The sequence below is a fragment of the Melozone crissalis genome, unplaced genomic scaffold, assembly GCF_028551555.1.
Source record: "Melozone crissalis strain CALT ecotype California unplaced genomic scaffold, PUWL_Pcris_2 ptg000027l_1, whole genome shotgun sequence".
NCBI classification, from domain to species: domain Eukaryota; kingdom Metazoa; phylum Chordata; class Aves; order Passeriformes; family Passerellidae; genus Melozone; species Melozone crissalis.
In genome coordinates, this window is record NW_026535805.1 from 88,007,648 (window position 1) to 88,020,446 (window position 12,799).

At 32.4% G+C, this 12,799-nt stretch overlaps 1 protein-coding gene across 4 annotated transcripts in view; it reads left to right on the forward strand.

Moving 5' to 3' along the window:
- GRIK2 (glutamate ionotropic receptor kainate type subunit 2) overlaps window positions 1-12,799 on the forward strand; it is a 352,900-nt gene that overhangs the window by 202,461 nt on the left and 137,640 nt on the right. For all 4 annotated transcript variants that reach the window (XM_054280406.1, XM_054280404.1, XM_054280407.1 and 1 more), the window contains one exon: window positions 5,335-5,541. In XM_054280406.1, coding sequence (XP_054136381.1) covers window positions 5,335-5,541 — 207 coding nt within the window. The remainder of the gene's footprint in view (window positions 1-5,334; window positions 5,542-12,799) is intronic.

Below are 12,799 nucleotides of genomic sequence, written 5' to 3' on the forward strand. Positions count from 1 at the left end.
CAAATTTTCAGCTTCAGTAATAAGGATTTACTATTATTTGAGTCTCCTAAATTGACTCCTACCAGAACTCTGAAACATTTCTTCTCCTTAGACTTTAGATGTAAATATCTAAATGTTTTTGTTCTTGTATATCTTCTACTTCAAACTCGAGAGAGTTTTAACTTTGGAATTAAATTTCCATGTTTATAAAGGTATGTGTATGGTACTTAGGGCATTTTTTATGCTAATTTCATATCAGCCTGTACATATTATCATACTGGTTCATATGCCCTGTTCTGCTAAAATAAATACTTGTTTCCTTTCCTGCATAGCTTTTATGCACTTTTCTGTATCTGCTTACATCAAAGCTCAGAAAAGCTCACAGTTGTCAAGTTTAATTTTTCCAAGGAATGTGTGAAAGTTATGAAAGGTGTGTGATGTTCTCAATTTAGTAGTTTTTGTTACTTCGCATTTGAAAAAGGAAATTACCTTTTTTATTGTAGTTCCCTTAAAAAATTGGTTTGAAATAGGAATAGAATTAGAAGGAACTAGAAGGAATATTTATAATAAATTTTTAAACAATTTTACTTGGTTCAAAGTATAGTATTTGCACATTGTATTTTATTGATATATACTGCTTTATCAAATGGGTAGTGCATAATTTCTCTCCCTTTTCTCTTGGATACCCAAGCATGAATTTTCAGTGGCCAAATTTTAAATTAAAAGAATGTTAAAATTAAAAGAATGGATTTTCCTGCTATCTTTTTAAAGGTGGATCACCCATCAATTGTTTTGATTGATAGTAACTAGTTACTTCACCTCTCCCATTAGAATTTTGAATGCCTACTATGAAAACCTACTGTGTATTCCTTTTATCTGATATAAATGCTAAGAAGATTTGGCAGTCTTTTAACATTCCAGTATCCAAACTTCTGGTGAGCAGAAGCTAATCATCAAAATCTCTGTTCTAACAGTGGCAAATTTTCAAATGGTTCTCCTCTTCTCAATACTGGCAGTAATACATTTTAGATTCTTTTAAAAATATGCTATTCTGTGTTGAAACTATGAAGGAAAAATATATGTTTGATTATTATTTGTAAAAAATAAAAGAACCTGAAATTTAAAATTTGTTGTAATTTCTAGTAATATCTTTGTAGTTGAAATACAATATAACTCACAGGAATAATTCTAGTAAATATTTGTTATTCAAATCTGAAAAGAGAAACAGAAAGTTGAAGAATGTTGGTTTTTAGAATGTGTGCTTTTATTCAAGAGCTGTACATTTTATTCAAGCTGTACATTTTTAAAGCTAAAACCAGACTATAAAGCTACAATATTAATTAATTTTCAAAGATTTATCTTCTATTTGCAACTATGGTTTTAATCTACCTGTGATTCCTCTTTTCCTTATAGCCATACCTTTATTTGCAGTATTTTAGCTAACTTTACTTTTCCATAAATTTTCTCAGAAAAAGGATTTGTTGCATTTACAAGTTTATTTACACTCTCACTTGGAGTGCTTATCTGGCTTTGGATGGGGCTCTTCTGCATCCCTCTTCATAGAAGATATTTTAGTCTTATGAGACATTAAATGATGACTTTTATCTCAAAATTTTGTAACAAGCTAGCTGACCTTTTGTTAATTTAGAGTAGCAATGTTTCCTGGAAACATTCGTCTTCCTGAAGATTCATTCTGGAGTCTACAGTCAGTGTTTAATCAGTGACTTTTTGTTTCCAAGCTACTGATGTCATTCCGAGCAATAATAAAAGCACTAAAGGAAGGTGTTCCCCTGATTTCCTGGAGAGATGTGTCCAGTTGAAAGACTTAATTTCAACTGAAGCTGTTTAGAGGATTTCAAGTACTGGTTTTGTGATGTGGTCTAGTGATTTTTAAGGGTCATGATTTCAGCAACTGAAAGAAAAGAAAGAAATTGTGAGCAATGTTAAAGTATAAACCAGTTGCCAATCTAAATATCAGTCCGTTTAAAAACTCTGCCTACCTAATCAATGATAATTGTCCTAGTGAACAATTTTGGTGGAAGTCATAAAATACCAAGAAGCAATGGTGATTGTACATTTAATGAATAGAGACTTTACTGAGAGTGTTTAGCAACCAGTTTTATGTTAGCCCATTCTACAAGTTTAAAGCTTGAGCAAATGGAGCATGTGGAACCCTTTGCATGCACTTGTTCAGGATACCTGAATGCCATGTTCAGTATTTAGAATGTGTATTACTTGAGGAAAAAGCTAATTAGAGAAAACATTGGGATTAATAGGAGCTATTACAGATGAAGCTGCCAACACCAACCCTGCTCAAGTTAAGTCAGAAATCACTTTACATAGCAAGTAAAAGGTCTGAAGAGAAAAAAACCCAAATGCTTTTTATAGTAGAAGACTATAAGAAAAAGTAGCAGTAAGAAATTACCTAAAGTAGGATTGGAAAAGCATTAAGAAAGTATTAATAACTTATTGATCAGTCATCTCAGCAAAAGTTAAAAATCATTAAATAGTTGTACAGATACTATTGTAGGCCTTATCCAAGTTGGCCAGAGTAAAGAATATAAATGATTTGGAGTTGGAGCTAAGAATTCTAGAAAGGGTTGCAAGATTTTTTTTTATTTTTCCTTATCAAAATTTAAAAAAGCATCAGCAGAACAGATAATATGTCTGAGCATTTCTACAATGATCTGATAGAAAAATATGTAGGAATTTATCAATGAGCTGAATTGCTCAGTGCAGAAAATCCTGCTGTGATTATTAAGCAAAGGAGAATTAAAAGCACAAATTGACAAATATATGTCCTCCCTGATATTGCACATATTTAAATTCTGTCCCAGATAACTTAGGATTGCCTGGAATGGGAGACAGAGACAAAAATGTTGTCAAGAATCTTGCCACGATTCCAGACATTGGGGGATGTGTAAGACTGTAAATATCTGAGCAACTCTGAGAGCAAATGTCTTGGATCTGTGTATATGAACATTCCAAGCTACATTAGAATTCCTTCATGCCTACAGAGCAGGCCGTGACACTGTGTAAGCGCTGCTCAGCAGTAATGAAAATATTCCTGTGTTATAACCCTGATTTGAGCACAAATCCAAACCATACTAGTTAATGTGATGTGAATTGCTGCTACCCCAGAAAAAAAAGCACATTGTGTTTTGTCGTAGTATGGCTTCTGCTTGGCCAGTGGTGTGACTTTAAGGAATTGTAATTTCACCTGAAAAAAAATTGCTTTTCTTACAGTTATTTTTTTGAGATATTTAATATAAACTTCTCAAGATTATTAACTGTCACAGACATCTTTTATGAAAAATCCTTTTCTTAGGATTTTTCCTCTTGAGAATCTGAGACACTCCAAGAACAAAATGCAAACAATGGTTATCTATCTATGATTATCTATGTAACATTCCACAACAGTTATCTGCTGCTGTGGAATGCAACAGGTAGATTTTTGATTGGCTCATGTTAGTTGTTCCTAATTAATGGCCAATCACAGTCAGCTGGCTCAGACAGAGTCTGAGCCACAAGCCTTTGTTATCATTCTTTCCTACTCTATTCTTAACTAGCCTTCTGATGAAATCCTTTCTTCTATTTTTTTAGTATGGTTTTAATATAATATATATCATAAAATAGTAAATCAAGCCTTCTGAAACATGGAGTCAGATCCTCGTCTCTTCCCTCATCCTAAGACCCCTGTGAACACCGTTACAATTAACAAGTATTTTCACACATAGGTTTTGCTCTGACACCATCTCTGTTTCTCAAGAATTATTCGGAGATCCTTGTCATTTAAATTGTTTTCAACTTTCACATTTTCTGTTAGGTCTTAGTTCTTGTCAGTATTACATCTTAAAGAGCTCCTCTGGAGTAATTTGTTTACCTGTTGTTTGACAAATTTCTGTCAAAACATTCTAGTAGCTTGGCTGGACAATTTATTTCATGTTTGTTCCTTGCTATTTGTATAAAGATCTGTGATGTACTTTCTGAAAATATGTCTGTAACCTTACTTATTTCAATAGGAGTATATAGCAGCTCTTTTTAGAACAAGATTCTTCCCTGCATTCTCCTTTTCATTTTTTTGGGTAAAATCTTATGTACTAAAGTTCCAGTTATACGTTGCTATAATATTTAAATAATGGGAAAACTCAAAGCAGAAGATTACATTAGGAGTGTTGATTTATTAAAGCAGTCAGGTGCCTGTGGAATGAGGTGCCTTTAACCCCACTGAGTGCTGATGTGGGGATTTAGGACTTAAGAATTTTCTTAAGAGTCCCTGGAGAGTTTATCTGAATGCTCACTGAGTCTTGTGTTTGGTGTAATGATTGAATATACCATTATTTGTCTTGCCTTATGTGATTTTTTTCCTTTTTAATTATAAAAAATGAAAAGAATCTCTCCCAAAAGTGAACAAAGATCAAGTTGCATATTTAACCTAACAAACACAGCTTGAATATTGGTTCCATATTGCAGTGGAAAACTACCAATTGTTTTTTGTATTTTTCCCTTTAATTTTCTGTTTGAGAAAGGCCACCCTATACTGAGAAACAGATGCAAAAAAACTGTTTTGCAAAATGTAAATTTTCTTCCTATAATTGTGGTTTTTCTGCCAATCCTTTTTATTTGTTTACTATCTGTTTGCACACCACTTAATGCAAAAAATATTACATTGTAATTTGATTTAAACGTTAGAAGATAAATGCCTAAAGAAATTTAATTCAGTTTTCATGGAATGTCTATCATAGAACTTTTTGTGTAAATATTCTCAGGTTTTGCTGCAGTCTTGTAAATGGCAGCCTATAACTTGAGGCAGCAGAGAAGTAGGTGCTTTCACTGACTTTCTCCTTCCCATGTGGGTTTTTTAGGCTTTGCCTAAAAAAGCATTGAGAAAACAGTTTAAATACTTATATAAATAAAAGTGTAAGATCTAATGTCTAAAATATTTAATCAATGTTTGGAGTTTTAATGAAATTTTTTTTCAGTTGCCAAAGCACATTGTTTCTGCATTTTTAAAGGCTTATGTTGTCCATCCAAAAAATACATTTTAGATTACTGTATAATGGAAATAGGGAGCACACTTAAATTTAGTGTGTATATGCATTTCTTGAAGACACATCTACAGTGTTGAGAGTGTATTTTTTCCAAAAAAAAAGAAGACAAAGTGAATCTTTGAAAATATATGAGGACTTCAGACATACACAGACAAAGCTAAAAGGATTCTGGTTTTCATATTATTTTGTTTTATAGGGAGCGATGTCATGAGTGTAGGCATATGTAAGCATATGAGTGTCTACTACTTTAGGCTAAAATGAGAAGAAAGGTGTGGGGGCACTCATTATCCATTCTGTCTTACAGGAAGAGCCATATGTTATGTTCAAGAAGTCTGACAAACCCTTGTATGGAAATGATCGCTTTGAAGGTTATTGCATTGACCTCCTCAGGGAGCTGTCCACTATCCTTGGATTTTCCTATGAGATTAGACTGGTGGAGGATGGAAAGTATGGAGCCCAAGAAGATGCCAGCGGACAGTGGAATGGGATGGTTCGTGAATTAATTGATCATGTAAGTCAAGCTTTACAAGCCTTCAAATATGCATTTAGATTTCAAACCTTTCTATAAAAATTGTAAAACTTTTATGATAATTCTCTTTGAATAAGAATTGATGCAGGTGGATGGGTATCTATTACGTCTTTAGTGTAGAATTTGTAAAAAAAAAGCATCTCTGTTTTGCCCATAGCCAGTGGTTGTTTTGGTCTAGCTTTTCCATAGCATATGTCTAAGTCAAAATATGAAATAAATACTACTCAGAATTTATTTCTGGGAATGTACGTAAGAAGTTTTATAACAAAATTTTGGTTTATAACAAAATTTGCTACAGCAATACAAGTGAGGTCTCCTTTTCTGATAGTGAATCTGAGATTTTTGTCTTAGATAAATTTCTCTGTGTGTAGTGTAAGCACACGTCATTTAATATTAATTTTTCTTGAAATTTTAACAATAAAGTGCATGAAGTAAGACAAAAATGTCTTATATACTGATGGAACAAAGCAATGTCACACCAGATACCATTACAATTGACTGCAAATGATTGAGGGAGGTATTACTTCAGGTTCTTCAAAAGAGGCTTTCTCAGTTGGTTATGCCAGTTGAATTCAGTCTCTTAGAAAAATTTTCCTAAATTTAAAAATTATGTCATTGTTCCTTTCTGCGCCTATTTGGGTGAATTGCTTGATAGCATTTTCTCTATAGACATGAGGTCAAACGTTTAGATGAAACATATTCTGCACATCACTGTCATTTAAAATAGATGGAAGACTGTAGTTAATTCAAGTGGAACCTCTTAATGATGGCAATAGCTGCATGAATCACTTGAAAAAATATTTACTTATCTTGTTTCAATTTGCTTTAAGATTTCAGCAGATGGGCTGAAAGATGTGCTAATCAAATTATTCATATTTACTAGGAAGGTTGTGCTTCATGCTTTTCTAGTAAATGATAATCTGGTATTGGTGTTGCAACAGATGTTGATTATGCCTGGCTTCACACATTTAAGAAGAATGCGTGGGAGTATTATGGTTATGTGATCTTTAAATGTGTGTATTCATAATACCTAGTACACACACATAGCAGGCAAACTTATTTAGCTGGACTCTCCATCTCTATAAATGTGCATTTTTACACATGAATAAGTGCATAGTCCTGTTAAACTATTAGATTTGATGCTTGTTAGGCAACATCCTCATCTGAAACTAATTTTCCATGATTGAGGTAGCTATTGTGGAAGTATTTGTTCAGAATCAAATATAAATCACAGTTTTATACACCTCTTATTATTCAACCTTAAAGCATTCTTGAGAAAACTCTAGTATGGCCTCCTAAGATTTACACTAAGATAATCTTGAAAAAAAATGCATTTGAACAAGTTGCTGAAGTATCAGAAACAGTAGCTTTCCCCATCTTTCCTCTTCATAACCCAGAATGAAGCAGGTAGTCTTATCCCCATAATATATATACACAACTAAACACAGGTTAAAATTTATTTTTATTTATTTCTTTTTGTTCTATTCAAATGACTTTTATTTAGGAGTCAGAAAAGTTTAGAGACTGTGTTAGTACACATGGAAAATGTCCAACTTCCTAATCTGGACCATAATTTTTAGTAGTCTCTCTAAATTAAAAATTTTTTGCTTTAAATTTTCCTCTGGTTTTATCAATTTTTACTTTATTTGAAATATATTTGAATATATGCAATCTATTTGAATATATGCAATTTATTTCTACACCTGTCTCTTTAATTTACATGCATGTTATTAGTAAAATTAGTTGCATTTTTCTAGCAAGCAACACTTCAGACCTCAAAAGTGAGGTGAAAAAATTTAGTGAAGAACTCCAGACAGGCAGTTACCACATTGGGTGTTTCCATATGGGTAGTACTTCACATGCTACATTAGCTTTCCATTCTTTTTCCCCTAGAGAATGTTTTTAAATTGTTGTAAAGGTTTTCTTTCCTATAAAGTAATTTAATAAACTCAATTTGTTTATTTTTGAAAGGTTAAATGATTCCATATTTTTCAACTGGAGTTTCTAATTAAAATAGACTACACAATAAAGATGGTTCTTAGCCATAGCAGTTAAATCTTTTGAAAAATGTTTTTAGAAATTTTTTTGGTTTGTTTTGTTTTATCTGTCAGTTAAGTTCAGTGAGAAAGTCACTGTGCTGTAGTATATATGTTTGCAAGAGTAACATGTAAAATGCATAATCCAAGAATAAATTAAATGGATAATTTTGGTATATTATGTGTGTAGAAAGGGAAATGCACCATTTATATAAAGATTAAAAGTACTAAATAAATCTAATATTTAAATAAGTTGTTTAAATCAGCCTTTAGTCACTTTGAATAATTGCTGGGGCTCAAAAATCTAAATAAAATAAAGATAATGCTCTCTGAGTTGAACAGAGCATATCATGTCAGTCTCAGGATTTCAATTCTATAGTATGAACAGAGTCTGAAGTGTTTACATCAGGCTCTGTTTGTTTTCTATCTGCTTTCCCATAGTTTGCTCATGTTTCTTCTTTCTTTGACTGTTTTATTTAGAGTTCTCACCTGCATTCTTATATCAGTCTCCAAGCAATAAGTAGGTTTTTTTTTAGAATTTGTGGTCAATGCTGTCAGTGAAAATTATATAGTGATTCCTTCCCTTTGACAACTGACAATGAATTCTTGTTGGGGAAAAGCACACTGGTCTCTAGAGCTGCAAATATAAGACAAACATTAGCTAGGACAGCAAATACAGATGACATTTCTCTATGAATAAATTTTGAATTGAATTTTTCCACTTAAATGCTCTGATTTCTTTCCCACAAATTTTCATTGAGTATTTTACCCGCTTCTCAAGTTAGTTCAAGATATAATTGGGAGGAGGAGCTAAGTTCAGGTATCTCCATTCTTTATGGATGAATTCTTCAAAAAAAAGTATTCTTTCTTGCTGCCTTTGGTTCAAAAACCTTATGAAAGGATGGATTTATTGAATGGGTTTTGAACTTAATCATAAGTTCTGGAGAATTTCAGGTTGTTCTTAAGTACTAAAAGTTGTCATGTCACTGTATTATATTGCATGTGACATATAGTTTAAGCATGCAAGTTATATTCCAATACAGCTAGCACAGACAGATAGAATGAAAATATATAACTTTATTTTTAGAAAATTTGACATCCTACTTCACAGATTCAAAAGTACTTAAAAAAATTATTAACATTGAGTTCCAAAACAGGAAAAAATTACTGTTTTATAGTCTGACAGGACTATAAATGAAAAATCCACTGGGAAATAATTTGTTATTATATATACATGATTAAAAATAACTATTTTTTGAGGGGTTCTTTGAATGATTCTTCTACAGCACAAAGCTTATGCATTAAAAATACACTTTAGCCTTACAGATATTTTTTAATTAATAAATAATTACAGAAAAGGTCAAATTTTTAGATCATGATCTTTGATCATATGTGAGGATTAAAATTGAATTTTATTTGTCTCTAAGAATAGGATTGAATTTCAGCTTGGAGGAATTTTACACAGCTGAACATTTAGAAAGAACTTTTGAGTTTGAATTAACTTTAGACAGAATGTTTTTTACTTCACTATATTTTGACTTTTTCATAATCAATATCAATTTTTCAAAATAAATACACATCAAATACATTTAAAAAAATAATAGTACTAGCTTTTTATTCTTTTAATAACAGAATAGATGGTTTAAATATTTTTAGTGATTTTTCCTCCAATAATCTGTTGGTTTCTTTCTTTTATTTTAAATTAAGGTCTTTATGATCTTGAACACCTCTAGCCAAACTCTTGGTGCTATTGTGTAGAAGTCAAAAAAAACCTTCTAATAACTGATTGTGTAGGTGTTTGGTTCCTTCCTTTTTGAGCCAGTGAAATTTTACTTCCTTCCACCTTGTTTTTTCCACATTCTTCTGTTTCAAATATCATTTCATCATATTGTTTGGACTCTACCTCTTTCCTTCACAGTTACAGGAAACCCTCCAATGCAGAAACTCACAAGGAAAGGCTACGGAACATCTCTTCCCTCTTTCTTCTTGTAATTTTCATGCAAAAGTTCTGACAGTTGAGATTTTCAGTACAATGGAGGATAATTTAGCCATGGCTCGTTTATTAGTGAAAATCTCAAGAAGACTTGATGGCAATAGGCAATTAGAGAATCTTTAGGGGAAGGAAGGAAGGAAGGAAGGAAGGAAGGAAGGAAGGAAGGAAGGAAGGAAGGAAGGACAAGGAAGGAAGGACAATATTTCTCTTTTCATCATTATTAAATTGGCTCAGCAGTAACATTGGTTGACTGTTGGTGCTCTTTAAAGCACCATGCCAGCTTCAAGGCTTCCTCACTTTATTTGTGGAACCAGAATCTGCAACTGCATCTCAGGTGTCATATGATGAAATTTCACTCATGCTAAAGGTTTTCTATATATAAAAAATTTTATCTCTGATGCTTTGAGGGATAATAGACCATAAATAACATAGTGTTTTGGCAAGTCTGCAGTTCAGCTATTGATGCTTGAACCAGCAACTCTGGTAAATATACATAGATGGTAAGCTGGAGGACTACTGATTTCCACTAACCCTGTTTTACTGTTGTTTTCCTAGTATCTCAGCAGTTTATTTTATTTTTACTACTTCTCCTAAAAAAATAAGACACAATTCACTTTTTCCTGTTCTCTCTGTAAAAAAAAAAAAAAGTATAACAAAATAAATGCTGTTGTTTTGTTTCAGTTTTATTTCCTTTCTTGGTTTGTTTTTTCAGCCTTTGCATGTTTTATTTATAAATTATCTCTTTCCCCATTTTTCTGTTTAGCTATTTGAAAGCCATCTCTTATGAGTGCACTTTTATCCTTGGTATTTATTTATTTACCTTGCAGATTAAGCATTACTATTCTATGCTAAAGGTCTCTTCTCTGAATTTCCAGTAATCATTATTAGTTACATTTATTAAGCTATGTTGGATGTCCAGCACAACTGTCTCTTTAAATAAAACTACTAATCTGCATTATTCAATATTTAAAAGTATATTCCAACTTCTTCCAGTTATTCTGTATTATGATATAGCAGCCATGACTATTTAACTGTTAAGTGCCTGTAACATACATTTCATATGTGTTTTTGCTGGTTTAAGTATTCATATTGGCTTCCAGTATTTATTGTTTTCGTGTTTTCTTTCCTCATTAAAGTAGCATTTCATTTCTTTGTGAAACATGTCCTAGGGTCATAGGATAATTTCTTATGATAATTTGTAATATGCCAGAAAATATCACTTGTCCTTTTAGTGCTTTTCAGTCTAATTGCTAATTCATTAATCCACAACTTCAAGTGCTCTGACCTTTTATTTCCAAAGTAATTTGTCTCAAGTTGAATAAGCATCAGTTTGTCCCTGACAAGCAACTAGTCATGTGTCATCTGTTGCTTGAGATCCTGTTTTTCACCTAAAGTGATCTATATATATTCATAGACTCACAAAACTCCTCTTCAAATATTTTTCATGTCTGAATTTATCAATGTAATTCACTCAGATATGCCATACTATGCACCTTCTGTTCCTTTTTGTTTATTTGTTTGTTTTAAAGTAAAGGATCAAAGAGATGGTCTTCTACATGACAATACAATTTCATTTCAAACCAACAGCTAAGCATCCATCTCTATGCTCACAAGTTGACAGTTTTCATGGCTACTTTGTCACTCTATAATAAAGGTTATATATGATATTCCATGGAAAATTGTCCAAACAGACCCTAACTCAGCAAAAGGTATGCAGAAAGTAAACTTTAGGTAGAGATGCATAAATCCACAAAAAATCCCAGGGAAATGGAAAAAAAAAAAAAGTCAGTAATCTAATATGCCAGAGAAATACTTATCCAAAAGTTCGGACCAAGTTTGCAAAACTGTGTATTAATTCAGTAAGGACCATATATCTGCATCTACTAATTCCCTATTAAGTTGTTACGGATTTCAAGTACAGGACAGAAGAAGATGCACTTTTCAATATAACGGCAGTTTTAAGTGAGCAATTTGTTTTCCAAACAACAAGGAATTTCCAGACAGTCTGCACTTAGTAAAGCAAGGCCCAGCAAAATTTCTAATAATGTAGTAAGGCATAGAGAATAACAAAATATTAAAATTTTTCCTAAGGGGTTATAAGTGTTAATTCATTATTTTTGAACTAACTGTGTTCTATGCTTCCTAAAGAAACTGGATGAAAATTTTTAACTACATTATCTGTGATTTGACACCAAAAGTGGCAAGAGGGTCTTCAAAATGCTTTGGCAGTAGGGTCTTCAAAATGCTCTGAGATATACGGATTTTTTTTCTGGAGATCTGCACTCCAGGGGTAGTTTATTTGAAATTTCTTGACACTAAGAGTAAGTGAATATTGTTTTCTTATTTGTTGAGCTGCAGTATGACTATGTATTGTTCTTTTACAGTTAGGGTGTTATGGACATCCCTTGCTAATGCACTTGGGTTTATATAGTGATTAGTTTTCAATTACAGAGAAATATCGTACAGCAAATAGTTGTAATTAACTTTCACCATGCTGCCAGCAAAGTGAATCATAGCCAATCAAGGAAGTAGCATTAAGTTTTCAAATGAAACTCCAAACAATAATACTTTAGCTCAAGCATCATCTATGCTTACAATAATGATTAGGAATTGATTAGATCCAGAGTTAGGGCTGTATTCATAGAAGTATTACATTTTTCATATCCTCATACCTTTATCTGATCTTTTACCTTTGTTGCTATAATGATAGTGAAGTATGGTAGAAAATAACATTGGGATTTTTGTTTCTATGTGTATGCCTGCTGAAGTGAAGTACGTGAGAAAAATAGAATTCTCTAATAGCAGAGGTAATTTCCATTATGGCTTATCCCTTTTATTAGGGATTATTAATAATGCTGCAATTTATCTTTTATCATCTCCAAGGAATTTCAGCATATCTCAAAGTGAACATTTCATGAAAGATAGGGAGGAGGGGCTGTGGAAACTTTGAGTATGTCAATTTTCATGGAAACACCATTTTGGTAAAAGAGTTTCAGGATGTGCTTGTGGGAGATGTGTCTCTGGGAATGGTGACTGACACACGTCATCCATATTGTTTGGGGAACTGGAAAGTATCAAGTCTGATCTGTTATTCTCAGGGCAACAGGATTTCTCCAGGAAAGAGCAAAGATGTTTTTGTGGCTGCTTTTCTTAACTGAACACTCTTTTCTTTGTTATTACACTTTACCAATAATATAAGTGTAGATCTTCC